This window comes from Mustela erminea, chromosome 15 (genome assembly GCF_009829155.1).
Source record: "Mustela erminea isolate mMusErm1 chromosome 15, mMusErm1.Pri, whole genome shotgun sequence".
NCBI lineage: Eukaryota > Metazoa > Chordata > Mammalia > Carnivora > Mustelidae > Mustela > Mustela erminea.
Window position 1 is genome coordinate 10748168 of NC_045628.1, and position 17768 is coordinate 10765935.

At 39.8% G+C, this 17768-nt stretch overlaps 1 protein-coding gene across 4 annotated transcripts in view; it reads right to left on the minus strand.

Annotated features, from left to right (window-relative positions):
• Nucleotides 1–17768, minus strand: part of PCCA (propionyl-CoA carboxylase subunit alpha) — a 394384-nt gene that overhangs the window by 126876 nt on the left and 249740 nt on the right. For 3 of the 4 annotated variants that reach the window (XM_032314393.1, XM_032314394.1, XM_032314396.1), the window contains one exon: nucleotides 15170–15272. In XM_032314393.1, the coding sequence (XP_032170284.1) occupies nucleotides 15170–15272 (103 nt within the window). Of the gene's footprint in view, nucleotides 1–12173; nucleotides 12864–15169; nucleotides 15273–17768 lie in introns of those variants that run through there. The other variant, XM_032314395.1, reaches the window with a different exon arrangement.

Consider the following 17768-nt stretch of genomic DNA (forward strand, 5'->3'; position numbering starts at 1 on the left):
GAATTACATTTCCTAGGTGCTGAATTTGTAAGAAATGAAATCAGTCTTTTATTTAATCATAACGAATTAAACTGGCAAACACAATGGCTGAATTTGAGATCCTGTTAGGTAACTAATTGCTTGAGAGCATACAAAAGGCAAGTACCAGTGAGATCACCCTGCATGGGACAGATGTAATATCCTAATTTATCAGCTGAAGCCCCATGCTACCATCAGGGAGTGACTCTTCACCTCTCTACCCCCTTTTCCTTCCTTCCTTCCTTCCCTCCTGCCTCGCCCCGCACCCACTCCACATATCCTGACAAGTGCAAGTGGTAAACATGGCCCGGCCCTCATTTTTATAAAGCTCAGATGTTAGTATAAAGAGACTGCAATTACACAAGTGGGCAAAGAAATAAAGAGAATTGAAGTTTACAATAAGTGTAACGAAGAAAATAAACACTGTGATATGATAGCAAGTAACTACTAAGGGACCTAAAACTTGTTCCTGCTTCTCCATGTAAAAACAAGAATGAAGACAAGACAAAACAATAACCAAAAAAAAGAAAAAAAGTCTTCTCATGCCAGAATCAGTGAGTAAAAGAAACTGATATAAAATGAGTTGACCAGAAGTATGATAAATTTATTCATTCCTAATGGTGGTCAAAGTACACAGTCTATTAATTCATAAAACATCAATTTGAACGCAATTTAGGCTTTCAAAAACTCTTGATCAAGGGCCTCTTCCAGAGCAGACTTTATAAAACGCTCTAACAAGAGATGGTGAGATAATGAACCACCTCCGAGTAAAATCAAAACTCCTGGTTTAAAAGGCCCTCCGGGAACCGTGTGTGTCCGCTTTGCCCATCATTAGCTTGCCGGCCCTCTCCTCCCCTGCTTCAGGCATTGCTCTCCTCATGATCAATTATTTCTGCTAAATCCAACAGGCACACCTCAGTTTTCTTCTTTTTTGGTGACTTCCTAATATTCACTGGCATCCCTGACCTTTCCACCTTCATAAAATACTTGCTTAAAACACAAGATCTTAATACAAAGGCTTAGTAAACTCGTGCACGGGTCTATCTCAAACACTGCCAACAACATGTCCGAAATCCCAACCACCTCCCCTGTTCTACTCAACCAACCCACCTTTATCCTTGCCGCCTTAAAGAGACAGACAACCTCCGTGAGGAGTGAAACATCATCTGTCTCGATTCCCGTTGGTTCGCCGGGACCTACGTTGTGGAGGAGGAGCTCAACGAGCAGCTGATAAACTATATGACAACTGGGAGAATGAATGTATACAGACCCTAAGCAGATCAGAACTCAGCTCATGGGGGCGCCTGGGGGGCTCAGTGGGTTAAAGCCTCTGCCTTCGGCTCAGGTTATGATCTCAGGATCCTGGGATCAAGCCCCACATCGGGCTCTCTGCTTGGTGGGGAGCCTGCTTCCCTCTCTGTCTCTGCCTGCCTCTCTGCTGCTTGTGATCGCTCTCTCTGTCAAATAAATAAATAAAATCTTTATTAAAAAAAAAAAAGAATTCATCTCATGGCTGGGTCACTCAGCAAAGGCACGCATAACGGTTCGCTTCACTGTCCATGGATAAGTAAGTGGGAGGGGCCGGGAACATGAAATGAATAAAATAACTTTTAGGAAGTTGTTGTGATAGAAATGTCAGCAGCGCCCTTCACAGGCCACGAGACTACAAAGAATTACTTATAAGTTCATAAAGCGGAACTGACACAGCCTGGATGCCTGTGTCTGGAGTAAAACTCCAGTTTTACTCTAAATAAAATGCTTTGGAAAGTGGCTGAAACCAGGGAATAACACAAAAAGTCACCAAAAGTCTTAGTGACCGTATCCGCCAACTCTAATACGATAACAAACAACGCCATACAGTGATTTCCATTTCCAAAGCAACTGGATTTTAGAACTAATGTTTTCTTCATTTGGTCACATGACAAGTTCCTCGACTCTTAAGCACAACATGACAGTCACTCAAGAGGGTCCAGGTGCAACTGTGCACCCAATTAGACAAGCAATTTTCCAGATTACATGGGCAGGAGCCTCCCCTTTTTATGAAAATTCAGTCCTGTGGTTCAGAAGTACAGAGCCTTCTGCACTGCGCAAGGGTGCATCTGGCAAGTAAACAGTCAAGCTGTGCAAGGTTACTCTTCAGTTTCTGTCCGACCTCATTTACCTGACCCCCTCCTATCCGACGTCAAGCTGATCTGAAGGAGTTGGTCTCTTGTTGTTGTTGTTGTTTTCCCCTTTGGAGTTGGCTTTGAAAGGATATTCTTTAGCTTGAGGTAAAGAAGTCACACTGCAAAGCGAGTTACTTGAGGGCCTTCTTCCTTAACCCAAGAGGAGCAGAAAATAATTCCATTCCGCCCCTGACATGTCAGGACCGACCAGATCCCTATGAATTCTGGGACCCTGAGCAAAACTTCTGCAGTGAGTTTTCACTCCTTTTGCTATCAGCAAGACATACCTCTCTCTGGCTCCTCCAGATAGTAACCTCTGCACAGCAGACACGTGAGAGGAAGGAAAAAACAGAAAGCTATTGGAGGGGCCATCCAGATCTGTCTGACTCAGTTTCCTCTTTCTCACCCACGTTACAGTGCCTTCTATTCTTCCCGTCTCTTAACTCTTACTAGCTCAATCTCTTCACCTAGCCTGCGCGACCTCCAGCAACTACCTTCAAGCTGCGAGGGGGAGCTGAAGGCGCTTCGGTAACTGTACTTCGTGGACTTAGGTGGGCAGCACCAGAGCTCGTCATTTAATGAGCCCGCGGCCCATGTGACCGCTTCCCTGGATGCCACAGGCATCCCAAGAGGTTCCTGACAGGTTATTAAAATTCCACTATTTCAAGAGTCGCGTATCTTCCTGACCCTTCCACTGCACAATTTTGAACCATCTTTTTGGGAGGAGGCAGGGGTAGGGACACAGGTAACACTAAATAGGCTCAAAATTCAAAAAGTACTAAAGGATCATCTAGCGTAAGGCATGTACCTCTCTTCTGCCATGGGGTCAACCATCCGGCTCCCCAGTTCAAAGGCAACCATGGTTAATCGGTGTCTTGGGGCTCCTTCCAAAGATATTCCATAAGCACAACAAACACACACATTCATTTTTCACAATGAAAACACAAGGCTTTTGTCACTTGATAGATCCGTATACAGAGAAAGTTCAGAACCTTTTAGATGGCCATGTAGTAGTTCATGCTCGGGCTCTGTTCGGTTTTCCCACTTCGATGGGCATTCCAGTTTCTCCAGTCCTTTACCTACAGACCACACTGCCACGAACATACCAATACATGTGCGACCTGGGAACACATCCTGTAGTACAAATTCACTTTGTCAAACCACTCTCCCTGAGGGCTGTATCCATTTGTTCACCCACCAATAAACATACGTGGGGCTATTTCTCTATAACCTTACACCATTAGAGAATTATCAAGCTTTTCATCTTTGCCAAAATGCAGGTGGAAAATGGTTATGTCATAATTTTAACTTGAATTTCTCTGCGTACATTGACCCATTTTCTCATATGTGTAGGAACCATTTATATATTTCCTTTGCTATAAGCTACGTGAGCATTTTTCACTTAGAAGGTTGGTCATTTTTATATTGATCTAAACGAGTTCTTTATATATTTAGAACATTTTCCTTCTGTCACCAAAGGAGTGACAAATTTCTCCTCTGTTGGTTGGCTTCTCTATTCGCTTTACTTGTGGTGGTTTTATATTTTTGGAAATATTTAAAATTTTTTAAGCATAAACTTATTTCCCAATTTTTTCTCAAATGGAAAAATAACTTTATCAAGAAGACAAATATTTTTGCCAAAGTGAAAGAATTTCATGTTCACACAATATTATGTTTTCTGAAAAAAATTCATTAAGAGAGTATTTTTCTCCAATAGGGTAATATTTTTGCTACTTTGTCTAGCATACTTTTTAAAACGGGGGGGGGGGAGGAGTCTGAGTGAAAAAATTACCTAATAAAAAATGTAATTCACATGATCATAACACTGAGTTGTTTTTAGAAAAAGTTTTGTTTTGTTTTTAAGATTTCATTTACATATTTGAGAGAGAAAGCATGAGCAGGGGGAGAGGAAGAAGCAGACTACCCACTAAGCAGTGAGCCCAACACGGGGCTCCATCCCAGGACCCCAGGATCATGACCTCAGCTGAAGGCAGATGCTTAACTGACTGAGTCACCCAGGTGCCCAATTTTTAAGTCTCAAATATAAAATATTGCCATGATTTCAAAAATTTACCTCAATTTTTGTCATTTACCATGTACTGTGTCTCAATTTTCTAACTAGGATTAAAGTCCTTTATTATAAGCACCTCAGAGTATTATGGTATTCATTTTTAAATGCTACTTCCAAAATGTTTTCTGTCTACCGTGCACTTTAGCCATATATAATTTTTTAATACAAAGATTACAGTAGGCACATATGTAAAAGTGAAGGGACCTTGTTTGCTGATGTCTTTTCATGTTCAAATTAAGAGTCTACTCTAAAAATTGACCACAGATACAGGCAAAAGGAAAGAAAGAATAATACTGTATTTTATTTTAGGAAGAGTATTTGAAAATTATTTCTTTAAAAAAAACCATGATATTACCATGTCCTATAGAAATTCCAGTAACTACATGATTTGGCATTACCTTCTACTCCAAAAATGGGATAAAAGGAACAGAGACTATGATATAAAATGCAAGTATAAATACATATTGACAACATAAAGAAAATACGATTTTGTGCACAAAATTATTTGTTCATAAATGCTAACTTCATTTAAATCTTAATTTTTATGAAAATATTCCATAAAAATACTTTACTAGATGTACTTAAAACCGTATTTGCAAAAGTACTCTCTAAATACCTCTGATAGTGGCGGGGGGTGGCGCGAGGCTGGCTCAGTCCTTAGAGCATGTGACTCTTGATGTCGGGGTTTTAAAGATCGAGTTATTAAGTCTGAGCCTCTATGTTAAGTGTAGAGATTACTTAAAAATAAAATCTTTTTTTAAAAATTTTATTTATTTGACAGAGATCACAAGTGGGCAGAGAGGCAGGCAGAGAGAGAGAAGGAAGCAGGCTCCCTGCCGAGCAGAGAACCCGATGCGGAGCTCGATCCCAGGACCCTGAGATCATGACCTGAGCCGAAGGCAGAGGCTTAACCCATTGAGCCACCCAGGCATCCCTAAAAATAAAATCTAAAAAAAAAGGAAAAAAACTGGTGGGATCTTTTCTTTCTTTCTTTTTTGTATTTTGTAAGATTCTGTTTATTCAACTGACAGAGAGAGAGAGAAGGAGACCCCCAGTGAGCAGGGAGTCTGACACCGGGCTCCATCCCAGGACTCCAGGATCATGACCTGAGCCAACGGCAGACACTTAGCTGACTGAGACACTCAGGCACCCCTGGTGGGATGTTTTCTTATCTAGAAGTCTAGAACAAAACACATGGTGGCAGAACAAATGGAAAAGGGTAAACTATATTAGAGTAAGAAATTCTCAGGCAATGCATATGTAATTATTTCTTATTATACATCCATACATAATTATTATTTTTTATTCTTATGTTCATCACCATTTTCTCTGTTTGGAAAGAAAACTATAGGGTGATGATTTCAATGATATGAACCCTACAAAACATTCCCTCCCTCCACCACAGGCATCTAAAGATGAGACAATATTACATCAACCAAACCTAACATTGTTAAGAAACCAAAATGAAAACTCTTTCAGATCCAAAATCTTATTTATCTTAAATCCTGTATTGCTCTTGAATATTATTACTAACTTAGATAAAACTAAAATCACTGGTAAAATTCAAGGTTTTGAATTTTAATGCCAATTCAAAAACATGTTTACACCTACAAGAGGTAGGTAATAAGCTACTAAAAATGCTTCCTAACAGCTTCGACTAACCAAGCATTCCTGACTCTGTACTTTTCACCACAGGGTACGTGTACATATAATATTGTGCACATTTTTGTGCTTTATTAGTGTTCCTGTCCTACCTTCCTTAAACAGTATAACTGTAGCCTTAACTTTCAGCACATCACAAAGAAAACCCTTGTATCCGGTGACAGAATTATTCTGGTTAGAATAAGTGCATTATTCCTTGTAATTTTCCATGACAGTCCTACTATTTCCCAGAATTTTGTCTAGCAAAACGACTCTGTAAGATGAGTTACTAAGAGGTACTAGTGTGTGGGCTTTGGACCACACCGACCTTGGTTTTCTCTTAGATTCTATGCTCACAGGCTCTGTGACAGAGCCTCCCTCTCCACGCCAAGCTGGCAACCCCCGCCTTCAGGCTTCCTGCTGCCTCATTTAGAGAGAAGGTGTATATGGCGCTTATCACAGCGCCCAGGACAGGCCACACTTCACTGCAGGCCAAAGTAATCAGCTCCTTTGCGAAAATACCTCCAAAGAGGCTAAATTCAGATCAAAAACAACACTGCGACTGAAACAAGTCCTCACTCCCTGTGTGGAAAACAAACAAAAAATTAAGGAAGCACACACTTCCATAATAAGAACCAAAGTTACCTCTAGAAGAGGTCTCTGATTTTTTTCAGTAAACGTAGCTTGCTACCATGGGCTTGGGCTTTGCCTTGCCTATTTATAGCACCATTTCCAAGGCAAGTCGTGACTTCCGTATTAATCACGTTCTCAGCTATTACTCATTCGTCATCTCCGCCAAGGAGAACTCCTCCACCTTCACCGAGATCCTTCCTTTCCCCCAGCCGGTTGAGCGCTTTTTTTTTTATCTTTCTCAGATTTAACTGGTTGAAGGAACCTCTATCATAGCATTTATCACAACATTTTAATTACTTCCAAGTCTCCCTTTATCATAACAACCAGAGACTGTCGACATGGATATCTCCAAAGCAAGCTACCTTTAAGTCATCTTTTTTCCAACATAATATCATGTTCACATTAGCAATTTTTCATTGCTTCCCTGGGATAGATTTCTAGATGCAGAATCAGTAGACCACAGAATATGAACATTTTTAAAGGTCTTTGATGGATGTTATCAAATTATTTTCTAGAAAGGGTAAAGGGATATCTATTCCCATTTAATTCACCTTCGAGTTGCTCAGAGCTCAGCAACTATTATTGGAAAATTTATTATTTGAAATATTTAGGAGGTAAAACATATCCGCCATAGTAACAAGGATATAATTAAGTCTAAAAATACTTGTTTAAGTATTCATGATTAAATACTTAAGAAAGAACTGAGTCAGGGGCACCCTTATGTCTCAATCAGTTAGTTAAGCATCCAACTCTAGATTTTGACTCAGGTCATGATCTCCCAGTTGTGAGACAGAGTCTCTCAGCCCCCCAAGGGCTCTGCACTAGGGGCGGAGCCTGCTTAAGTTTCTCCCTCTCCTTCTTCCTCTGCCACTTCCCACTTCCACCCCGTGCTCTCTCTCTCTCAAAAAACTCCCCCAAAACTGGGGAGCCTGGGAGGCTCAGTCATTAAGCGTCTGCCTTTGGCTCAGGTCATGATCCCAGGGTCCTGAGATCGAGCCCCACTGGTTCCCTGCTCCGGGGAAGCCTGCTTCTCCCTCTGCCACTCCCCCTGCTTGTACCTTCTCTCGCTGTCTCTCTCTCCGTGTCAAATAAAAGAAATAAAACTCATTAAACAAACAAACGAAAAACCCCAAACTGTGTCAAGGATCTGGATAACCGAGATGTTTAACTTTTTTTTTTTTTAAGATTTTATTTATTTATTTGACAGACAGAGACCACAAGTAGGCAGAGAGGCAGGCAGAGAGAGAGGAGGAAGCAGTCTCCCTGCTGAGCAGAGAGCCCTATGCGGGGGCTCGATACCAGAACCCTGAGATCATGACCTGAGCCAAAGGCAGAGGCTTAACCCACTGAACCACCCAGGCGCCCCTATGTTTAAACTTTTAAGGAAAGGCCAAGCTGTTTTCCAAAGGCTAGGCACCATTTTACATTTCTACCACCAGTGTGCCAGGGCTCCAATTTCTGTGCATCTCCTAATTCCCTTGTTATTATCTATTTGACCACAATCATCCTAGTGGTGTGAGGTGCTCTCTCCCCGTGGTTTGATCTGCATTTCCCTGATGAGTAACAATGTTGAGCATCTTTGTGTAGATACGACAACTGTAGATATGCTTTTGAGAAATGACTATTCAGATTAAAAAAATGCCATTTTTATATTGTGGGGGTTTTTTTATTATTAAGTTTTAAGTTTTATGTTTTGTTTTTTAGAGAGAGAGGGGCAGAGAGTGTGTGTGTGAGCAGAGTGGAAGGCGGCAGAGGGAGAAGAAGACAGAAAATCTTAAGCAGGCTCTGCACCTAGCATGGAGCCTAACATGGGGTTTGATCTCATGACCCTGAGATCATGACCGGAGCCAAAATCAAGGATCAGACGCTTAACCAACTGAGACACCCAGGCAACCCCAGTTTTACATATTCTATATACAAGTGTTTTACTGAATATATGATTTGCAAATATGTTTTCCCATTCTCTGGTCTGTCTTTTCAATTTCTGGTTAGTATCCTTTGAAGCACAGTTTTTAATTTTGACAAAGACCAACTTATCTATTTTTTCTTTTGTGGCTTGTGCTTTTGTCCTATCTAAGAAACTACTGCCATGTGCAAGGTCATGAATATGTATCCTTATGTTTCTTCTAAGAGTTTTATTGTTGTAGCTCTTACATGTAGATCTTTTATCCCCTTTAGGTTAATTTTGGTGTATTAACTCAATATGAGATGGGGATCAACTTTATTCTTTTACATCTAGATACCCACTTGTTCCAACACCATTTGCTGACAAGATTATTCTTTCCTTCCTTGAATTACTCCAGTAGTTTGTCAAGAATCACTTGAACACACACGTAGGGATTTTGTTCTGGATTCTCACTTCTGTATCTCTACACAAGTACTAGACTGTCTTTATGAGACAATTTTGTGGTAGGTTTTGAAGAGGGAAATAGAGTTCTCCAACCTTATTCTTTTCTTAAAGATTGCTTTTACTACCAAGCTTCTGTAAGTTTCCATATAAATTTTAGTGTCAGCATGGCACTTTCTGGAAAAAAAAAGTTCGGATTCTGGAAGGAACAGTATTGCACGTATACACCAATTTAGGAAATACTGACATCTTAACAATATTAAGTCTTTCAACTCAGGAATATGAGATGCTTTCTGTTTTTATTTGGACTTCCATTCACTTTTTTCAATAGTTTGTGGTTTTCACAGTATAAATTTGTACTTCTTTTGTTCTTTGTTCTTTTGATACTCTTGTTAATGAAACTGTTTTCAAAATTTTATTTTTGTTCAATTGCAAGTAACTTGAAATGCAACTGATTTTATGCATTGATTTTGTATCCCAGACCCTTCCTAAACTTGTTTATTATCTATACTATTTCCTTAATGGATTTCTCAGGATTTTCTACATACAACAATATGTGTCACCTACAATACAGACTTTTCTAATTTTCACCAGTTATAGTTGCTTTGCTGCACAAATCTGCTGTTTGAGTGGATCTCTGCCATTTAACTTTTAACATAAGTTTTATCAATATATAACTGGGAGAATGAAAAGATTCTGATTGTAATTCAAAAATGCAGCAAAATTTTATGGCTATCAAAAGGAAGCCATAAGAAGTAAAAACCTTTCCATAAGACCATAAGAAGCAAAAAAATATACTAGAAATCTCATTTAGGAAAATGAACTGAAAAGTTTTTATTTTTTAGTGAAAACAACTTTCATCTTCCTTGACCATGCTAAATGTTACTTTTGATCATTTACATTTTTCTTTTCAACTATTAACAAAAGTTACATTGCGATGCCAAAATTCATTAGTTCTTGTTATTCTTTTTTTTTTTTTTTTTAAGTTCTGGTTATTCTTAAGAAGTCGTTCACAGGTTCTTTAGAAATATTTCACTCAGTGGCTCACTATAACAAAGGATATCTAAATCACTATCAAGGATCATATATAACTGTTCTTTATTATTTCTGCTTATTTGTAGTTAACATAAGTGTCAGGCAAAAAAAATTTTTAAGTGCACGTACAGTGCTCATTTTTTCGTCTTTAGGAAGCCTGAATTCATGAGTAAATTTTCTTCACTTCAGAAGTGCTCTGACATTTTTCTTCCAAATGAATTGCCTTCAATGTGAATTTATGCCACCATCTTTAAGATAACAAATGCATTAACCTTTTCTTTTATCATGAACTATTTTGACCAGCTTCACATTATGCAGAGTAAAAGAGAAGAGATGGTATCTTGGGAATCCAGAAGAGAATCGTGAAATAAATATAAGTAAAACTCTGTTTTTGGTATTTTGACGTTTATCATCTTATTATGCAAGATAATATTTCAACTTCGTGTTGAGATTTTATACTTAATTCTTCTATACATTCTGACCCTTATGTTCAGAACCCAAGACCTGAAACATAAAATTTCACTCCACCTACCCCTCCTTCATGTCACTTTGTCCTTTAACCATGCTTCCTTCGTTTCCAGTTTCATCCTTCCTGCTTATAAATTTTATCAAAAATACTAATCTGTGTTGGTTTGTGTCTTTTTAAAATGTTTTCTATAACCTAACATTTAATGGCTTACGCAGTCTGACGTACAGTTCAGTGGTACGCAACGCATGCCCCTTGCTGCGCATCAGCCACCCGGCCGTCCCCATCCTCTCATCGTGGAAAACTGAAACTCTAGGCCCTGGAAACAGGAACTCCCCATTGCCCCCCCCACTCCTCCCAGCCCCTGGCAACCACCATTCCACTGTCTATGAGTTTAATTACTCTGCATACTGCGGGATTTGGAATCAGGCAGTATCCCTCCTTTGGTGTCTGGCTTATCTCACTGAGCACAATGTCCTCAAGGTTCATTTTGCAGCATGTATGAGAATTTCTTCTTTTTGAAGGCTGAGTAATATTCTGTGATCTATAAACACCACATTTTGTTTATCACTTCTCCACCATTGGACGTTTGGGCTGCTTCTACTTCTTAGCTATTGGAATAATGCAGCTGAACATGGGTGTGCAAATGTCTCTTCAAGACCCTGATTCGGATTCTTTTGGGGGTAAATACCCAGCAGTAGGTATGGCTGGGTCCTACGGGAATTCTACTTTTAATTTTTGAGGAACCACCAAACTGTTTTTCCAGCGGCAGCAGTACCATTTAACACTCCAACCAACAGCTGCATGGGGATTCCAAGGTCTCCATAGCCTCACCAACCCTTACTATATTTTGTGTTGTTTTTTATCATAGCCATCTTAAGAACTCGGAGTTGGTGGTTCTGATTTGCATCTCCCCAATGATTAGTGCTGCTGAGCAGATTTTCCTGTGTTTACCGGCCATCTCTGTACCTTCTTTGCAGAGAAATGTTTATCAGAGTTCTTTGCCCATTTTAAAAATCAGGTTGGTTTTTTGGTTTTATTGCTGTTTCGTTACTGGAATTCTTCGTATATTCTGAATAACAACTCCTTGTCAGATATATGCAAATATTTCCTCCCAATCTGTGGGCTGCCTTTTCACTCTGCTGCTGGCTGTGGACCTTTGATGCACCAGTTTTATTTTTTATTTTTTTGAAGATTTTTTATTTATTTATTTGAGAAAGAGAGAGACAGCACAAGCAGGGGGAACAGCAGCAAAGAGAGGGAAAAGCAGGCTCCCCGCTGAACAGGGAGCCAGATGCGGGACTCAATCCCAGAACCCTGAGATCATGACCTGAGCTGAAGGCAGAAGCTTAACTGGCTGAGTCACCCAGGCGCCCCAATGCACCAGTTTTAAATTCTGATATAATCTAACTTATGTTTCTTTTCTTGCCTGGGCTTTTAACATCACGTGCAAGAAATTATCATCAAATCCAATGTCATGAGACTTTTCCAGGTTTTCTTCTTACATTTAGGTCTTTGATAGATTTTGAGTTAATCTTGTACACGGTATAAGGCAAGAACCTAATTTTTTTTCTTTTGCATGTACATATACACTGTCGCCACTACTATTTATTTATTTATTTATTAAAGATTTTACTTATTTATTTGACAGAGAGAGACACAGTGAGAGAGGGAACACAAGCAGGGCAAGCGGGAGAGGGGGAAGCAGGCTTCCTTCAGAGTCCGATGCAGGGCTCGATCCCAGGACCCTGGGATCACGACCCAAGCCTCGGGCAGACGCTTAACAACCGAGCCACCCAGGCGCCCCACTGACTACTACTTATTGAAAAGACTATCCTCTCCCCCACTGAATTGCCTTGGCACTCCTACCAAAAATCATTTGACCATATATCCAAGGGTTTATTTCTGGGCTCCCAGTTCTATTCCAACGGTCTATGTGTCTGTTATTGTGACAGTACCACACCATTTTGACTACTGTAGTTTCGTAATAAGTTTTAAAAAATCAAGAAGTGTGAGCTTTCCAACTTTGTTCTTTTTCAAAATTGTGCTGGCGATTTGGGGTCCGTCTCTTCACATAAAGATGATCTCTTTATCTCGACAAACCTTCAGTTGGGATTTTGATAGGGATCGTACCGAATCTCTAAACTGCTTTGGGTAGTACTGACATCACAACAACATGAAGACTTCCAACCTAGGGACACAAGAGGACTTTCCACACGTTTGTGTCTTCTTCAGTTTCTTTCAGCAACATTGCGTAGTAGCTCATGAAGTCTTTCTCCTCCACGGTTAAGTGTCTGCATTTTTTTGCTGCTGCTGTAAGTGGAACTGGTCTTGCTTTGTGTATTTCAAAATTTGACAAGTGTATCATTAAGTACTCATAGTTTTACAACTTTCTTTTTTGCTATTCTTAGAATACACACACGCACACTGCAAGTGTGACGAGGAGGACGAGGAGGACACGCAGCACCTGCAGGACAGCTGTCCCCTCTGGAGAGGAAAAGGGCAGAATGGGATTGCAGAAAAAAGGGATTTAGCTGTAACTGTGAATTTTTTTCTTTCATTAGAGACCTATAGAGAACATTTGTACATTTGCTGTACTTTCCTCATTTGAAAGAAACATCTTATAATTTAAATTTTTGTAATTAAAATCCTCCTGAAAATGTGGGATAGCCAAAGCATTACTACAGGCATAAAACCTTACCAGTACTACTTCTGGGATCATTAACCTAGACAGTCACCTCTAGGACAATTCAACTTTTTCTTCATGGGGCAGTGGGTGTTCTAGAAAACCAACAGTCACAGCTCTTCCCCTGAGACCCAAAAAGCAGAGGTTCCACACGATTACAGACTTCATACCAATGAGCCTTTACTTCAGCTACACTATTCACCATGACTCTTTTCGCTAAGACTGATGTCAAGGGAAGCTCAGTCCAACGTGCTTAGGAGAAAAGTACACACCGTCAGGAGTACTTGCTTCTTGTTAGGTTTGCTGCTTCTGAGTAGTAAAACCAATAAACAGGGGTAGTAGTTATTGATATTATATATCAAGGTGCATATTTTCCAGGGAAATTTTCAATAGAATATTTTTTTTAAACAGCCCTACTGTGCCCGTGGGCTAAAAAGTAAAACAAGAGGTAATTCTACAGCAAAGTCAAAGACACCACTCGAGCTCATGGTCTCTGGTTTTTCAACATGGACTAGGAAAGAAGCACAAAGAATAACAGCTCTGAGAAGTAATCCGAGCAGTTTTCTTACTAAGGCAAGGCACTGCTTAGAAAAACACTGTACTGGAGGATCAGATGAACAGTAACACTTCAGGGTGACTCAGTACAGAACTGAAAATTATGCTAAGTCTACATTTTTGAAAAGTTAACCTTCCCCAAGGAAAATGCTGCACTATAATATTTATGCTCTTTACTTCAGTATATGTAATTTGCTACTCAACCCGATGCACACTTAAATCTCTACTTATGAAGCCACTTTCTAAAATGATCATATAGAAAAGAGGAATGTAAAGAATCCCATAAGCCCGTCCCAAAACGCACTGAGATAATTGTTTAACGCCACCATAGTTTTCATTTCAAGACAGTGGACTGAAATACCTTTTAGGAACAAATGCTTTAGCAATTTTGGCTTATCGAATGAATCACAAAATTTAAAAACAACCAAGGAGATTACACGTAATTCCTGAGTCAATCTCATTTGGCTGTGACTGACGACCACATAAGAATGTCAGCTTCTCCAGTCTCGCTAGCACACAGTAGGTACATAGTAAGGCTATGCTGCATTAACGAATTCTCTGTAACTCTTAACGTGGGGTATTTTCTATCAGGAAAATGCCAGCAGGGGGTGTCTGGCTGGCTGAATTTGGAAGAGCATGAGACTGCACCTGGGGGTGGGGAGGCTGAGCCCCACTTTGAGGGAAGAGTTTACATAAAAACAAACAAAACTGCCACCATATACCTCAGCCTCACCAGGTTTTATTTCTGTGAAATTATATTAATTTTCATATCCTGTTGAAATCTTTTGATTTTCCCATACAACAAAATAGCGTTTCATCACAACTTAGCCACAAGAAGAGAAATGTAGATTAATAAAATCTTCACTGTACTAACTACATACCAGCTTCTGTGGGTTCATGCTGAAAGCAAAAAACGACGCGAGTTAACCTTTCACGGTATTTTTCTGGCAATCTCAAATCACAGTATTTAAACATATCACTCATACCACAGTATAAATACTAAATCTTAATGTAACATTGTTCAGTACAAACCAGAATTAAACGAAAGCAGTTCTATCATGGATACCATCCAAGGGGTTTAAGTTCAAGTTCCTTTGAAATAAAAGGAATGTCACCACAAGGTAAATTTAGCCTCAAGAATGTCTCACACAACATGATGTCTCAAGAAATGCTAGATAGGCTTCAGATTACTTGTTTTAAAAGAATGATTACCTACCACAGCTATCATATGTTTGGAATTATACTTAAAAATGCTCTTCTGTGTCACAAAAACAGAAGTATTACTTCTCAATAACAAAAGGAAAATGAATCAGGTGTCAGGAAGTGGTTTTAGAATGTGCCTAAATCTCAGAACGTATATTTCCTAATTAACGTGAGACAACAAAAACTGCCATTGGCATTCAGCTTCCTAAAGAAGATGAGACAAATACATAGCTATGTTACAGATTCAAAAGATGATAGCCGCTAAATAGGTTAAAAAATTGCTTTAAATATTCATAGATAATTTCAAGACTGCCGAAAAAATAAAATAAAATAAAGAAATAGAACTCACAGAGAAGGTTGGCCCACTGTTTGATGCTACGACAGTATGAACTTCATCATGCAATTTTACTGAGAGCTCCCAGTTAGCCTCTTGTGGTTTAATAATAGGCACTCTGAAGTAGGAAAAAAGAAAAAGAGTTAATCATTTTATAGTATTCTCCTAGTAAGCTGAGTTTCCTTTGACATTAAGTGTGCAGGGTGAAACAGCCAAAGACCGTAATTCAGAACATTATTTTAAAAGATTCTATGCTTGGAAAAAAACCTTTCAGGTTTGAACTGGAGTAACTGAAAACAAACAAAACACACGCAGACATTCTGAGGAGAAAAGCAATCATTCTGGGATAACTGTGGTCCCTCCATCTACTCCAAGTACCATCATCTCTTCTTTGATTTTGTGTTGCTTAATTGTGACAGTCTTCAAAAATGAACTTTCTACAATATTAATTTCTTTTCAATATTTGGTTACTGTTCCAGATGGTTTTAAAAATTTACAATGTTAATTAATTTACAAAATTTACAACCTCATTTTTCCAGGTATATTGAGTTATACTCGTTACCCAAAAAACTGCATATAATTAACATACAATTTAGTGAGTTCGGACATAGTTATTCACTTGTGTTAACATCATTTTGTTTTGGTTTTTTGTTTGTTTGGGTAAGAATACAACTTCAGTGATGCTAGTCTTAACACAAAGGTCGTTCCTGCCAATGAGCCACATTATGTGGTCCAGAAAAACTGGGTCAGACAGCCAGAGACAAAACATTTTTAGAATATAAATATTTCCCACAATTTTTTAAAGTAACAAAATTTTAACGATTTTTGAATTAACCTAATTTAAATACTGAGTGTTTTCATTATTTATAGTTGTAAAATAGTATTTCTGAAGCACTAAATAGGTAGTATTCAGATTCTGTTTCAAGTCATAACTCTGAAAAAATGTTGAGGTTATGTTTTAACACCCCCTCCCCCAAAGTCCAAAATGATTCTCTGTGTATTCTACTAAAAAAATAAATCAGTCACATAAACTATGATTATAATCAAATCATCTCTAGACACAATGTCTAACGGAGGAGGATGGGTAATTTAGGGGAACATTTGTATTCGGCCCACTGTTTATTTTCTGAAGACGAAGAAATGTTTTAAAACTCTAGAAATGGAAATTAGAGAAAAGTTTAAAACTGCATCAATAAATCACCGCTAATACACAAGGCAGACACACGGAGGATTCCTTTCTGTCGGTTTAAAGAGGGTGCGTTCAGAGTACAGAGCTTCTCACAGGAGGGTTTGGAAAGGACAACAGGGAAGCGTCCAGGAGGCGGAGGCAAAAGTGAGGCGAGGGGAGAGGGAAGTGTGGTGGGGCAGAGCGCTCCTCTATGTCAACCCCACCCCTACTCTGGCACTCTCTTCCACCGGGCATCTGTCTATCTAAGTGGGTCTCCCCCACTGGCCTGAGAGCTCCTAAAAGACCAAGATCAGACCTTATTTTTGCATCCCCAGGACCCAGTGCAGGCTGGGGAGAAAAGGTGGGGGGTAGGGGTCCGCAGGGCAGAATGTGAGGAGCACCTGTTATGGCCGAGCACTGCCAGGGGAGCCTGGGTCACCCAAGGGACAGAGTGCACTCCAGAGCAGCACGGACCCCAAGCTCCTGGCTTACTACCCGGATGTTCCTGAACTCTACTGACCACCTCACTAGCTTTCCCTCTGTTTACCTTCAGACGGGGAGAACACCCGACCTGTTCAGGGGTACGTCACAACAGAAACAACCTGACAGCTAGTATTACCAGCCACACTGCTCTCTTAAATCTTTCCTATCACAATAATTATGTAACTCTCCTGCTCCGGATTGCTCCATGCTTTTCTACTTCACATTGGGTTAAATCTTAACCAACCTACCTACCAGTCAAGTTTCCTGTTTAATTAAGGTTCCACTCTTTGTATCCAGTTTTATTTCGGATTATGCTGACTTGTGTATCTGGTTGCTCCAAACCCTTAAAGTACTTCACAGATCAAGCCAAAACAAGCAAGAGAACTAACACAGCGGTCACACACTCAGGCTCCGGTGACTTGAGGCAGCAAATAAAGAACCCAGCCCTGACATTAATTAGTCTTGACCTTAAGCTAACCGTTGGCTCAGTCTCCTTATATATCAAACCAGACATATGATGGCATCTGCATCAGACTGATGTGCTGAGGACCACATTAAGCAGTGCACATAAATGGTAACTTCTATTACTTTCATTAGTTCCAACCCTAGACCAACACTCATCGCCCCTTCCCCAGCCCCAGAACTGAAAGCCCTTCATGGTAACCCTGGATTCCTTCTGATCCACAAACTAACAGATTTTTCAGGGCCATCATCTCTCTCCTAAACTGGTCCCTAACTACAGGCACTGATCATAGTACAAACCTCAGTCATCTCCCCTCTGCTTAACCTATATTACATGCTTAGTATTTTTCACAACTCAGTGGCCTGGAGGAGGTAACTCTTGCCAGTAAACCTGGAGACTCTTTTTAGCTATACAACAAGCCTCTGTTTCCCGCGGAGCTGGGGAGTTCATCCTAACATCCTGTTGGAAGCCAGACTGCATTTTCCCACAGAAAACAATCC